At 33.9% G+C, this 14231-nt stretch overlaps 1 protein-coding gene across 5 annotated transcripts in view; it reads right to left on the bottom strand.

Annotated features, from left to right (window-relative positions):
- LOC133647097 (nesprin-1-like) overlaps positions 1-14231 on the bottom strand; it is a 49750-nt gene that overhangs the window by 16185 nt on the left and 19334 nt on the right. For all 5 annotated transcript variants that reach the window (XM_062043210.1, XM_062043206.1, XM_062043207.1 and 2 more), the window contains 7 exons: positions 9187-9284; positions 8999-9125; positions 7131-7342; positions 5100-5300; positions 2263-2391; positions 451-663; positions 278-373 (listed from right to left, as the gene is read on the bottom strand). In XM_062043210.1, the coding sequence (XP_061899194.1) occupies positions 278-373; positions 451-663; positions 2263-2391; positions 5100-5300; positions 7131-7342; positions 8999-9125; positions 9187-9284 (1076 nt within the window). The remainder of the gene's footprint in view (positions 1-277; positions 374-450; positions 664-2262; positions 2392-5099; positions 5301-7130; positions 7343-8998; positions 9126-9186; positions 9285-14231) is intronic.

Genomic DNA, 14231 nt, shown 5'->3' with positions numbered 1-14231 from the left:
ACTACAAACTGGAGTGATGTCAAGGAACGATTTAAAGGGAAGCTCTTTTGGACGTAGTAAGTACAGGAAGTGGAGGGAAGACAAAGAAAAAGGACGCCCGCCTCTTCCCACTGGTGGGTCTGCTGCTGGGGGGGTCATGCGGCGTGACGGGAGGACAGTTGTGGATGTATGGGAAGGACAGATCTCGGCATGGGGAGGAAGTGGGGGAGTGATCCTTGCTGGTCTTCCATGGGTTGCAAGTCAATGTTAGCAGTGGATGAACAAGCATGTACGTTACCGATCTCCGCCGACTCGGAGTGCTCCTCCCGGAGGCGGGACTGAGGGACCCGGACCCGGTGTCCAAATCGTCAGCCGACGACCACGAGGACAGATCCTGCGGACGGGATGGGACATGTTGAGTCCTCAGAGGTGGTGAGGATGAAGGTGAGGGTGAGGGTGAGGGTGAGCCACCTGCTGACTGCTGGTGATGTCCAGGATCTTGGCCAGCTCGCGCAGGTCCCGGGTCACCTCCTTCAGCAGCAGCTTGAGGCGGTTGCCGATGACGTGGACTTTCTCTTTGGCCTCCAGGCAGTCCCCGCCCTGCGAGTTGACCAGCAACTGGAGCGACATGTCCTGCAGCGAGGCCACCTTCAGCTGGGAGTCCAGCAGCTCCTGGCGGATTTGCTGCATACAATACTCTTTAATAACTATGGGGTCAAACATTAAGTCATTCAGTGAGTAAAAAATGGTCAAAGAAGGTCAATAAAAGGTGAAGGAATGTAAATAAAAGGTAAAAGAAGGTAAGTAAAAGATAAAACATGTGAAATAAAAGGTAAAATAAGGTAAATAAAAGGCTAAGAAAGTTAAACACAAGGTAAAAGAAGGCCAATTAAATGTAAAAAAAAGTTAAGAAGATGGTCAAAGAAGGTAAATAAAAGGTGAAGGAATGTAAATAAAAGGTAAAAGAAGTTAAACAAGTTGAATAAAAGGTAAAAGAAGATAAAACAAGTTGAATTAAAGGTAAAATAAGGTAAATAAAAGGCTAAGAAAGTTAAATAGAAGGTAAAAGAAGGCTAATTAAATGTGAAAAAAAAGTTAAGAAGATGGTCAAGGAAGGTAACTAAAAGATGAAGGAATGTAAATAAAAGGTAAAAGAAGCGAAGTAAAAGGTGAAGGAATGTAAATAAAAGGTAAAATAAGGTAAGTAAAAGGTAAATGAAGAAAACAAGTTGAATAAAAGACTAAATAAGGTAAATAAAAGGCTAAGAAAGTTAAATAGAAGGTAAAAGAAGGCCAATTAAATGTAAAAAAAAGTTAAGAAGATGGTCAAAGAAGGTAAAAAAAGATGAAGGAATGTAAATAAAAGGTAAAAGAAGGTAAGTAAAATAAGATAAAACAAGTTGAATAAAAGGTAAAATAAGGTAAATAAAAGGCTAAGAAAGTAAAAAAAAGTTAAGTAGATGGTCAAAGAAGGTAAATGAAAGGTAAAAGAAGGTAAGTAAAAGGTGAAGGAATATTGGTAAAAGGTAAACGAAGATAAAACAAGTTAAAGAAAAGGTAAAAGAAGGTAAATAAAAGGCTAAGAAAGTTAAATAGAAGGTAAAATAATGCCAATTAAATGTATAAAAAAAGTTAAGAAGATGGTCAAAGAAAGTAAATAAAAGGTAAAAGAAGGTAATTAAAAGGTAAAAGAAGATAAAACAAGTTGAATAAAAGGTAAAATAAGGTAAATAAAAGGCTAAGAAAGTTAAAGAGAAGGTCAAAGAAGGCCAATTAAATGTAAAAAAAAAGTGAAGAAGATGGTCAAAGAAAGCAAATAAAAGGTAAAAGAAGGTAAGTAAAAGGTAAAAGAAGATAAAACAAGTTGAATAAAAGGTAAAATAAGGTAAATAAAAGGCAAAGAAAGTTAAATAGAAGGTCAAAGAAGGCCAATTAAATGTAAAAAAAAAGTTAAGAAGATGGTCAAAGAATGTAAATAAAAGGTAAAAAAAGGTAAATAGAAAGTAATAAAGGTTATGGCAAGCGGAAAAATATTTGCATATCAATTTTTTCCACTAACATCCACATTGAAGCTTTAAAGTGTGTTTAATTAATCCAATTACTCCATTGATCCAACAAACTAATCAACAGATTAGTCAATTAATAAAATAATGGACAGCTGCAGCCTTCCTGAATGTAAACTGTGAGACTTTTATGATGCTGACTGAATGTAAACTGTGACACTTTTATGATGCTGACTGAATGTATACTGTGACACTTTTATGATGCTGACTGAATGTATACCGTGAGACTTTTATGATGCTCCTGGAGAGTGTCGCTGTCCTGGATGGGGTCGATGGGCACCACTTCGTTACGCCTGCGGTCGATGTTTTCCAACCACAGCAGCAGACCGTGACTCATCTCATGGAAGTCCTGTGGATCACACCAATGATTGGTATGACCGTTAATAAAAGGTAGGGATGTCCGATAATGGCTTTTTGCCGATATCCGATATGCCGATATTGTCCAACTCTTTAATTACCGATACCGATATCAACTGATACCGATATCAACCGATATATACAGTCGTGGAATTATCACATTATTATGCCTAATTTGGACAACCAGGTATGGTGAAGATAAGGTACTTTTTAAAAAAATGAATCAAATAAAATAAGATAAGTAAATTAAAATCATTTTCTTGAATAAAAAAGAAAGTAAAACAATATAAAAACAGTTACATAGAAACTAGTAATTAATGAAAATTTGTAAAATTAACTGTTAAAGGTTAGTACTATTAGTGGAGCAGCAGCACGCACAATCATGTGTGCTTATGGACTGTATCCCTTGCAGACTGTATTGATATATATTGATATATAATGTAGGAAGCAGAATATTAATAACAGAAAGAAACAACCCTTTTGTGTGAATGAGTGTAAATGGGGGAGGGAGGTTTTTTGGATTGGTGCACTAATTGTAAGTGTATCTTGTGTTTCTTATGTGGATTTAATTTTTTAAAAAAAATAAATAAATAAAAAAAAAAAACCCGATACTGATAATAAAAAACCAATACCGATAATTTACGATATTACATTTTAACGCATTTATCGGCCGATAATATCGGCAGACCGATATTATCGGACATCTCTAATAAAAGGTATACCTGGTAATTATACAAATGATTGATATGACCCTTGATAAAAGGTATGACTGGTAATAATAATAATAATAATAATAGATTTTATTTGTAAAAAAAAAAAGCACTTTACATTGAGTAAACAACCTCAAAGTGCTACAGTGTATTAAAAAAAATTAATTAAAAAAAATAAAAAGATAATAAAAAATAAAAAACTATAAAAACTAGAACAGCCAAATAGCTAAAACTAGTATGCATATATCTAAAAAAAGGCTTTTTAAAAAAGAAGGCTTTTTGAGCCTTTTTTTTTAAAGCATCCACAGTCTGTGGTGCCCACAGGTGGTCAGGGAGAGCGTTCCGCAGACTGGGAGCGGTGGTATGGTAATTACACAAATGATTGGTATGACCGTTTATAAAAGGCATGACTGGTAATTACACAAATGGTTGGTATCCAATCCAATCCACTTTATTTATATAGCACATTTAAACAACAAAATGTTTCCAAAGTGCTGCACAACAATATTAAAAACAATATTCAAATATTATCCTTAGCATACCTTTTATTAACGGTATAACCGTTAATAAAAGGTATGACTGGTAATTACACAAATGATTGGTATGACCGTTGACAAAAAATATGCCTGTTAATTACACAAATGATTGGTATGACCGTTGACAAAAGGTATGACTGGTAATTAAACGAATGATTGGTATGACCGTTGATAAAAAATATGCCTGGTAATTACACAAATGATCGGTATGACCGTTGACAAAAAATATGGCTGTTAATTACACAAATGATTGGTATGACCGTTGATAAAAGATATAACTGATAATTACACAAATGATTGGTATGACGGTTGATAAAAAGTATGACTGGTAATTACACAGATGATTGGTATGACCGTTAATAAAAGGTATAACTGGTAATTACACAAATGATTGGTATGACCGTTAATAAAAGATATAACTGATAATTACACAAATGATTGGTATGACCGTTGATAAAAGGTATGACTGGTAATTACACAAATGATTGTTATGACCGTTGATAAAAAATATGCCTGGTAATTACACAAATGATTGGTATGACCGTTGATAAAAAAGTATGCCTGGTAATTACACAAATGATTGGTATGACCGTTGATAAAAGATATAACTGATAATTACACAAATGATTGGTATGACCGTTGATAAAAAGTATGCCTGGTAATTACACGAATGATTGGTATGACCGTTGATAAAATGTATGCCTGGTAATTATACAAATGACTGGTATGACCGTTTATAAAAGGTAGGACTGGGGATTACACAAATGATTGGTATGACTGGTAATTACACAAATGATTGGTATGACCGTTGATAAAAAATGTAACTGATAACTACACAAATGATTGGTATGACTGTTAATAAAAGGTATGACTGGTAATTACACAAATGATTGGTATGACTGTTAATAAAAGGTATGACTGGTAATTACACAAATGATTGGTATGACCATTGACAAAAGGTATGACTGGTAATTACACAAATGATTGGTATGACCTTTGATATAAGGTAGGACTGGTAATTACACAAATTATTTGTATGACGTTAATAAAAGGTATGACTGGTAATTAAAGTAAAGTTCAAGTTAAAGTACCAATGATTGTCACACACACACTAGGTGTGGTGAAATGTGTCCTCTGCATTTGACCCATCCCCTGTTGTTCACCCACTGGGAGGTGAGGGGAGCAGTGGGCAGCAGCGGTGGCCGCGCCCGGGAATAATTTTTGGTGATTTAACCCCCAATTCCACCCCTTGATGCTGAGAGCCAAGCAGGGAGGTAATGGCTCCCATTTTTATAGTCTTTGGTATGACTCAGCCGGGGTTTGAACTCACGACCTACCCATCTCAGGGCGGACACTGAGTAGGTTACACAAATGATTGGTATGACCGTTGATAAAAGGTATGGCTGGTAATTACAGTGGTACGCAGTAACAAGTAGAAGGAGTAAGACCCCCACCTGACACTGCATGAGAGCTCCCTGCAGTGAAGACCTCCACTGGTCCAGCGAGGCCGCCAGTTTGTCCCAGTGGTTGTTCATGTCTTTCAGCTTGACCTGCAGCTCTTTGGACTCTCCTGTGTCCGAGTGCAGGAAGTCTGTGCTGCACAGGTTGATGGACATCACCACCCCCTTGCGCTTGTCCCAGGCCCTCTGCAGCTCCTGCACACACGGTGTGGTGTCTTCATGTAATAGCCTGATCTATTACGATCTCAATAGAATAGAAAGTACTTTATTGATCCCTGGGGGGAATTCAGCAGCACAGATAATATTGAATAAAGTATATGCAATTGCATGCAGTACATGTATTGTTTTATGTCCAAACAGAAAGAAGGAACACATTTAATACAGACCTGGGCCACATGCGGATTGTTATGATTTTAAATCCGGCCCACCGGACGTTCTATGTCATTTTTTTAGACCTTTAACATCAAAACTGTCGCCAGCATTATGATGTGCAGTGCTGTACAAACAGTTATGTTCCAATAGCAGTAGAAGTGCACTTTTTGGAGAGCTGTATTATTTTCAGTTTTGTGCCCAAGGGACTGATTTTATTTAACACTATATTATTATTTATACACCTATAGTGATCACAGAGACAGGTTGGTTTTGTGTTACTGTATATGTTTGTTTTTCTGAAAAATCCCACTTAATATACTTTGGGTAACAGTCAATATTTATTTATTTTATTTTATTTTTTTAGGGGGGTAACAGTCAATATTTATTTATTTTATTTTTTTAGGGGGGTAACAGTCAATATTTATTTATTTATTAAATTTTATTTTTTTCTTATATACACTACTGTTCAAAAGTTTGGGGTCACATTAGAATGTCCTTATTTTTCAATGAAGATAACTTTAAACTAGTCTTAACTTTAAAGAAATACACTCTATACATTGCTAATGTGGTAAATGACTATTATAGCTGCAAATGTCTGGTTTTTGGTGCAATATCTACATAGGTGTATAGAGGCCCATTTCCAGCAACTATCACTCCAGTGTTCTAATGGTACAATGTGTTTGCTCATTGGCTCAGAAGGCTAATTGATGATTAGAAAACCCTTGTGCAATCATGTTCACACATCTGAAAACAGTTTAGCTCGTTACAGAAGCTACAAAACGGACCTTCCTTTGAGCAGATTGAGTTTCTGGAGCATCACATTTGTGGGGTCAATTAAACGCTCAAAATGGCCAGAAAAAGATAACTTTCATCTGAAACTCGACAATCTATTCTTGTTCTTAGAAATGAAGGCTATTCCACAAAATTGTTTGGGTGACCCCAAACTTTTGAACGGTAGTGTATTTCTTTTTTTAGCTTTAACTTTTCATTTTTTAGCATTGTAACCACATTTGCAAACAACTTTTCTCTTCATAGAATTTTCTTTCAATAAAGAAATAAAGTGCAAAAATGTCAAAGCATCATAACAAACAGTTACGTATGTGGGCTCTGTACCGAGGATGTCGTTGTGGCTTGTACAGCCCTTTGAGACACTTTTGATTTAGGGCTATATAAATAAACATTGATTGATTGATTGATTGATTGATTGATATGTTCCAATAGCAGCAGAAGTGCACTTTTTGGAGAGCTGTATTATTTTCAGTTTTGTGCCCAAGGGACTGATTTTATTTAACACTATATTATTATTTATACACCTATAGTGATCACAGAGACAGCTTGTTTTTGTGTTACTGTATATGTTTGTTTTTCTGAAAAATCCCACTTAATATACTTTGGGTAACAACAGTCAATATTTTCTTATTTTATTTTTTTTATGGGGGTAACAGTCAATATTTCTTTATTTATTAGATTTTATTTTTTTCTTATATAATAAAAGTGAGCTTTTGTTAAACCAAATATTGTGTTTTTTTTCCATATACTGTAACAACCTATCTGGACTCGATAAGAGAATCGATAAGGAATCGGTTCGATAAGAGGATTCGATAATACGCTCGAACTCGATAATTTCTTATCAAACATCATCCCTACTCTCACCTTGAGCTTTTTGATGCGAAACTCGATGGTCTGGATGTCGGTGCCGAGGTCCAGCCTCCGCTGCTGCTCCAGCTCGTCGGCCTTCTCCCTCAGCCAGGCGCAAATGTTGCTCAGGTCCGAGTTGAGCTGCTGCCACTGCTGCTGGTTCTGCTTGGTGCGGATCTCCTTGCTGAGGTCCTGAGCCTGCAGGAGCTCCCAGCGTTCGATCACACCTGAAAAATAGAATAAAAAAAACAACCTCGGTCTACTTCCCGTATGATCCACGTCAGGGGTCACCAACGCGGTGCCCGCGGGCACCAGGTAGCCCGTAAGGACCAGATGAGTAGCCCGCCGGCCTGTTGTAAAAATAGCTCAAATAGCAGCACTTACCAGTGAGCTGCCTCTATTTTTTAAATTTTATTTATTTACTAGCAAGCTGGTCTCGCTTTGCCCGACATTTTTAATTCTAAGAGAGACAAAACTCAAATAGAATTGGAAAATCCAAGAAAATATTTGAAAGACTTGGTCTTCACTTGTTTAAATAAATTCATTCATTTTTGTACTTTGCTTCTTATAACTTTCAGAAAGACAATTTTAGAGAAAAAAATACAACCTTAAAAATGATTTTAGGATTTTTAAACCTTTTTACCTTTTAAGTTCCTTCCTTTTCTTTCCTGACAATTTAAATCAATGTTCAAGTAAAAAAAAAATGTTTTATTGTAAAGAATAATAAATAGATTTTAATTTAAATCTTCATTTTAGCTTCTGTTTTTTCGACGAAGAATATTTGTGAAATATTTCTTCCAACTTATAATGATTAAAATTCAAAAAAATTATTCTGGCAAATCCAGAAAATCTGTAGAATTAAATTTGAATCTTATTTCAAAGTCTTTTTTATTTTATTTTTATTTATTTTTTAAAATTTTTATTTTTTTTTTAATTTCAAAGTCTTTTGAATTTTTAAAAAAAAATTTTGTTCTGGAAAATCTAGAAAAAATCGCCATTTGTCTTTGTTCAGAAAGACAATTTTAGAGAAAAAATACAACCTTCAAAATGATTTTACGATTTTTAAACCTTTTTAGCTTTTAAATTCCTTCCTTTTCTTTCCTGACAATTTAAATCAATGTTCAAGTAAAAAAAAAAATTTTTATTGTAAAGAATAATAAATAGATTTTAATTAAATTCTTCATTTTAGCTTCTGTTTTTTCGACGAAGAATATTCGTGAAATATTTCTTCCAACTTATTATGATTAAAATTCAAAAAAAATATTCTGGCAAATCCAGAAAATCTGTAGAATTAAATTTGAATCTTATTTCAAAGTCTTTTTTTTATTTATTTTTTTTAATTTTATTTTATTTTTTTCATTTCAAAGTCTTTTGAATTTTTTTTTTTTAATTTTTGTTCTGGAAAATCTAGAAAAAATCGCCTGTTAGAAATATAGCTTGGTCCAATTTGCTATATACTCTAACAAATTGCAGATTGGATTTTAACCTATTTAAAACATGTCATCAAAATTCTAAAATTAATCTTAATCAGGAAAAATTACTAATGATGTTCCGTAAATTATTTTTTAAAAGTTTTTCTCTTCTTTTTTTCGGTTGAATTTTGAATTTTAAAGAGTCGAAATTGAAGACAAACTATGTTTCAAAATTTAATTGTCATTTTTTTCCTGTTTTTCTCCTCTTTTAAACCGTTCAATTAAGTGTAAATATCATTAATTATTAATAATAACATAGAGTTAAAGGTAAATTGAGTAAATTGGCTATTTCTGGCCATTTATTGAAGTGTGTATCAAACTGGTAGCCCTTCGCATTAATCACTACCCAAGAAGTAGCTCTTGCTTTCAAAAAGGTTGGTGACCCCTGATCCACGTCGTGGAGAGTTTTACCAGATGTTTGGGACTCGGAGATGCTGGGATTGGCCAGTCCGGACGCGGTGTCCTCTTCCTCTTTGAGCTCGTAGCCCATCCTCTTCACCGTGTTGATGTTGCCTCGGCACTCGCCCAGCAGCCTCATCTGCGGCGGTCAGAGAGTTTTAGTTGTAATACAGGTGTGACGGTGCGAGAGTGCAACTTACGTAGCCCATGTAAGAGGCATCCAGGTCCACGGCGGCGGGCGCGTAGCTGTGTCCAGCGTCCAGCAGGGGGACGTTGGAGTCCGTTGAGGCCACCTCCCCTGTTGACGCAATGTTAAATACTCATTATGGTGACGACTACGGCACGTACGATCGACGTAAAGAAAAAGGCTCCGGCCAGATAAGAGAATCGGGGAGCCTCATGTATTAAGGGTCGCGTAGTTTTCTACCAAAAAAAAATTGGCGTACGTTCAATCCCAGAAAACGGTGGACGCAATAAAAAATTCAGATCCAAGTACACAACCCAAAAGCGGTGAAGTTGTCACGTCGCGTAAATGGTCAATAAAAAGAGAATACAACAAATCCTTTTCAACTTATATTCAATTGAATAGACTGCAAAGACGAGATATTTCACGTTCAAACTGCTAAACTTGGTTATTTTTTGCAAATATTAGCTCATTTTGGAATTTGATGCCTGCGACGTGTCTTCAAAAAAGCTGGCACAAGTGGCAAAAAAGACTGAGAATGCTCCGTCAAAGACTTATTTGGAACATCCCACGGGTGGGCGGGCTAATTGGGAACAGGTGGGTGCCGTGATTGGGTATTAAAAGCAGCTTCCCGTGAAATGCTCAGTCGCTCACAAACAAGGACGGGGCCGAGGGGTCGCCACTTTGTCAACAAATGCCTGAGCAAATTGTTCTAGAACAACATTTCTCAACCAGCTGGTGCAAGGAATTTAGGGATTTCACCATCTACGCTCCGTAATATCATCAAAGCTCAGACAATCTGGAGAAATCACTGCACGTAAGCGGCAATGCCGAAAACCAACACTTCGATCCCTCAGGCGGTACTGCATCAAAAAGCGACATCAGTGTGTAAAGGATATCACCACATGGGCTCAGGAGCACTTCAGAAAACCACTGTCAGTAACTACAGTCGGTCGCTACGTCTGTAAGTGCAAGTTAAAACTCCTCTATGCAAAGCCAGAGCCATCTGCTTGGCACTCAGCATCAAGGGTTGGAATTGGGGGTTAAATCACCAAAAAAATGCCCACTGCTCCCCTCACCTCCCAGGGGGTGATCACGGGGATGGGTCAAATGCAGAGGACAAATTTCACCACACCTAGTGTGTGTGTGACAATCATTGGTACTTTAACTTGAACTTGAACTTAAATTTATCAACAACACCCAGAAACGCCGCCGGCTTCGCTGGGCCTGAGCTCATCTAAAATGGATTGATGCAAAGTGGAAAAGTGTTCTGTGGTCTGACGAGTCCACATTTTAAATAGTTTTTTGGAAACTGTGGACGTCGTGTCCTCTGGAACAAAGAGGAAAAGAACCATCCGGACTGTTATAGGCGCAAAGTGTAAAAGGCAGCAAATGCCTTTTATTATTGTCAACTAGCATAAGAAATGAAAGATAGATATTTATTAAGATGACAAAGAAATAAAAGAAATGAAGATATAAAACATAATATAACGGGAAAAAAAGAGAAATTGAAAAAATTAATGAATATAAAAAATAAAAGAAATGCCTTTTATTATTGTCAACTAGCATAAGAAATGAAAGATAGATATTTATTAAGATGACAAAGAAATAAAAGAAATGAAGATATAAAACATAATATAACGGGAAAAAAAAGAGAAATTGAAAAAATAAATGAATATAAAAAATAAAAGAAATGCCTTTTTTTTATTGTCAACTAGCATAAGAAATGAAAGATAGATATTTATTGAGATGACAAAGAAATAAAAGAAATTAAGATATAAAACTAGAGATGTCCGATAATATCGGTCTGCCGATATTATCGGCCGATAAATGCGTTAAAATGTAATATCGGAAATTATCGGTATCGTTTTTTTTTATTATCAGTATCGTTTTTTAATTATTTATTTTTTTTAAATTTTTTTTATTAAATCCACATAAAAACCACAAGATACACTTACAATTAGTGCACCAACCCAAAAAACCTCCCTCCCCCATTTACACTCATTCACACAAAAGGGTTGTTTCTTTCTGTTATTAATATTCTGCTTCCTACATTATATATCAATATATATCAATACAGTCTGCAAGGGATACAGTCCATAAGCACACATGATTGTGCGTGCTGCTGCTCCACTAATAACACTAACCTTTAACAGTTAATTTTACAAATTTTCATTAATTACTAGTTTCTATGTAACTGTTTTTATATTGTTTTACTTTCTTTTTTATTTAAGAAAATGTTTTTAATTTATTTATCTTATTTTATTTGATTCATTTTTTTAAAAAGTACCTTATCTTCACCATACCTGGTTGTCCAAATTAGGCATAATAATGTGTTAATTCCACGACTGTATATATCGGTTGATATTGGTATCGGTTGATATCGGTATCGGTAATTAAAGAGTTGGACAATATCGGCATATCGGATATCGGCAAAAAGCCATTATCGGACATCCCTATATAAAACATAATATAACGAAAAAAAAGAGAAATTGAAAAAATAAATGAATATAAAAAATGTGTGGAAAACAGTATACTGAGTTTTTCAAATTTTTTTTTACTTATTTGTTTATCATATTTCTCTTTTTTTATTACATGATGTGTTTTATCCTGTATATAATAAAACAAAAAGAGAAATCAAATAAATAGATAAATCTAAAAAAAATGCGGGGAAAACTTAGTATACTGAGTTTTTCACATCTTTTTCTTATTTTTGTTGTAACAATGCACGACAGAGCTTGATAATCGCGTCAGAGCCTGATTTAAAGCGTCAGGATCGCATCAAAGCGTAATAAAGTTCAATAAAGCGTAATGAAACGTATCAAAGCGTGATTTAAAGCGTATCAAAGCGGGATCAAAGCGGCATCAAATCGTGAGGAACGGTAACAAAGCAGCAACTAATTCGTATCCGAGCGTATCAAAGCATAACATTACTTCGGAGATCGGGATATTCGTGGAAAAAAATTGACAAAAATGACGGCGCTTTGCTCGCCGCTTTAAAGCGCGGCAAGCGCCGTTGGTGTGAACCGGGCATGACACAATTTCCCAACTCATATGGAAACGGGGTTTGTAAAATAATAGACGCCCTCGTAAATATGAATATGAGGCAATAAATGCATTGGCAAAAAGGTGATTTTTTTTGTTGTCATGCCCATCAAATGTTGGCATAACACATTTACTCTTGATACATCTCATGTTTGCCGTCAAAAAAAGGGCGTACGTCAGGTTTTTCGTGCACACACGAGCTTAATACATGAGGCCCACAGGAGAGGTGACACAAAAATGGTCCTGGTTAACGTCCCCGTGTGTCTATTAGTGGGCGGAGCCTGTGCAACAATCACATTCTCTTCACCAAAAGAAGAGGTGGATGCATGCTGAAGCACAGAAAGAGGTTATTGTAGCCACACAGCACCCAAAAAATGAAAACAAAAGTGAGAAAGCCACATTTAGAAAAAAGAAGACTCGGACTCACTTCCATTTCTCTTGTGCAAATTTAAGAGCAATGCGAGGAGACCAAAAAGACGAAATGGAACTGAGCCTCCGTGCGTGGAAAAAGTGTTGTTACAGGGTGCCGCAAAGAGTGCATGTATTAAAAATAAATAAGTACAAAAAAAATCCTAGTTTTTCCTTTTTTTTAATTACTTTATTGCAATACTTTCACAAAATTATACAATATATTGTCCTTCATAATTGCCATTTATTTTTATTTTTAAATAAATAAACACTACAGTGAATGTATTAAAAATAAATAAATAAGTACAAAAAAATCTTTTTTTTTTTCTTTTTTTAATTACTTTACTGCAATACTTTCACAAAATTATACAATACATTGTCCTTCAAATTTGCCCTTTTCTTTATATTTAAATAACCTTCATAATTGCCATTTTATTTTTATATAAATAAACACTACAGTGAATGCATTAAAAATAAATAAATAAGTACAATTTAATTTTTTCCTTTTTTTTAACTACTTTATTGCAATACTTTCGCAAAATTATACAATATATTGTCATTTAAAAGTGACCTTTTCTTAATTATTTTTTTTAAATAAATAAACACTACAGTGAATGTATTAAAAATAAATAAGTACAAAAAAAAATCGTATTTTTTTCCTTTTTTTAAAATACTTTATTGCAATACTTTCGCAAAATTATACAATATATTGTCCTTCAAAATTGCCATTTTCTTTACTTTTAAATAAATAAACACTACAGTGAATGTATTAAAAATAAATAAGTACAAAAAAATCCAAGTTTTTCCTTTTTTTTAATTACTTTATTGCAATACTTTCACAAAATTATACAATATATTGTCCTTCATAATTGCCATTTTTTTATTTTTAAATAAATAAACACTACAGTGAATGTATTAAAAATAAATAACTACAAAAAAATCATATTTTTTCCTTTTTTTAATTACTTTATTGCAATACTTTCACAAAATTATACAATACATTGTCCTTCAAATTTGCCCTTTTCTTTATATTTAAATAACCTTCATAATTGCCATTTTATTTTTATATAAATAAACACTACAGTGAATGCATTAAAAATAAATAAGTACAGTTTAATTTTTTCCTTTTTTTTTAACTACTTTATTGCAATACTTTCACAAAATTATACAATATATTGTCCTTCATAATTGCCATTTATTTTTATTTTTAAATAAATAAACACTACAGTGAATGTATTAAAAATAAATAAATAAGTACAAAAAAATCTTTTTTTTTTTCTTTTTTTAATTACTTTACTGCAATACTTTCACAAAATTATACAATACATTGTCCTTCAAATTTGCCCTTTTCTTTATATTTAAATAACCTTCATAATTGCCATTTTATTTTTATATAAATAAACACTACAGTGAATGCATTAAAAATAAATAAATGAGTACAATTTAATTTTTTCCTTTTTTTTAACTACTTTATTGCAATACTTTCGCAAAATTATACAATATATTGTCATTTAAAAGTGACCTTTTCTTAATTTTTTTAAAAAAATAAATAAACACTACAGTGAATGTATTAAAAATAAATAAGTACAAAAAAAAATCGTATTTTTT

The sequence above is a fragment of the Entelurus aequoreus genome, linkage group LG03 (genome assembly GCF_033978785.1).
Source record: "Entelurus aequoreus isolate RoL-2023_Sb linkage group LG03, RoL_Eaeq_v1.1, whole genome shotgun sequence".
In the NCBI taxonomy this organism is placed as follows: domain Eukaryota; kingdom Metazoa; phylum Chordata; class Actinopteri; order Syngnathiformes; family Syngnathidae; genus Entelurus; species Entelurus aequoreus.
This window is presented reverse-complemented; position numbering and strand designations above follow the sequence as displayed.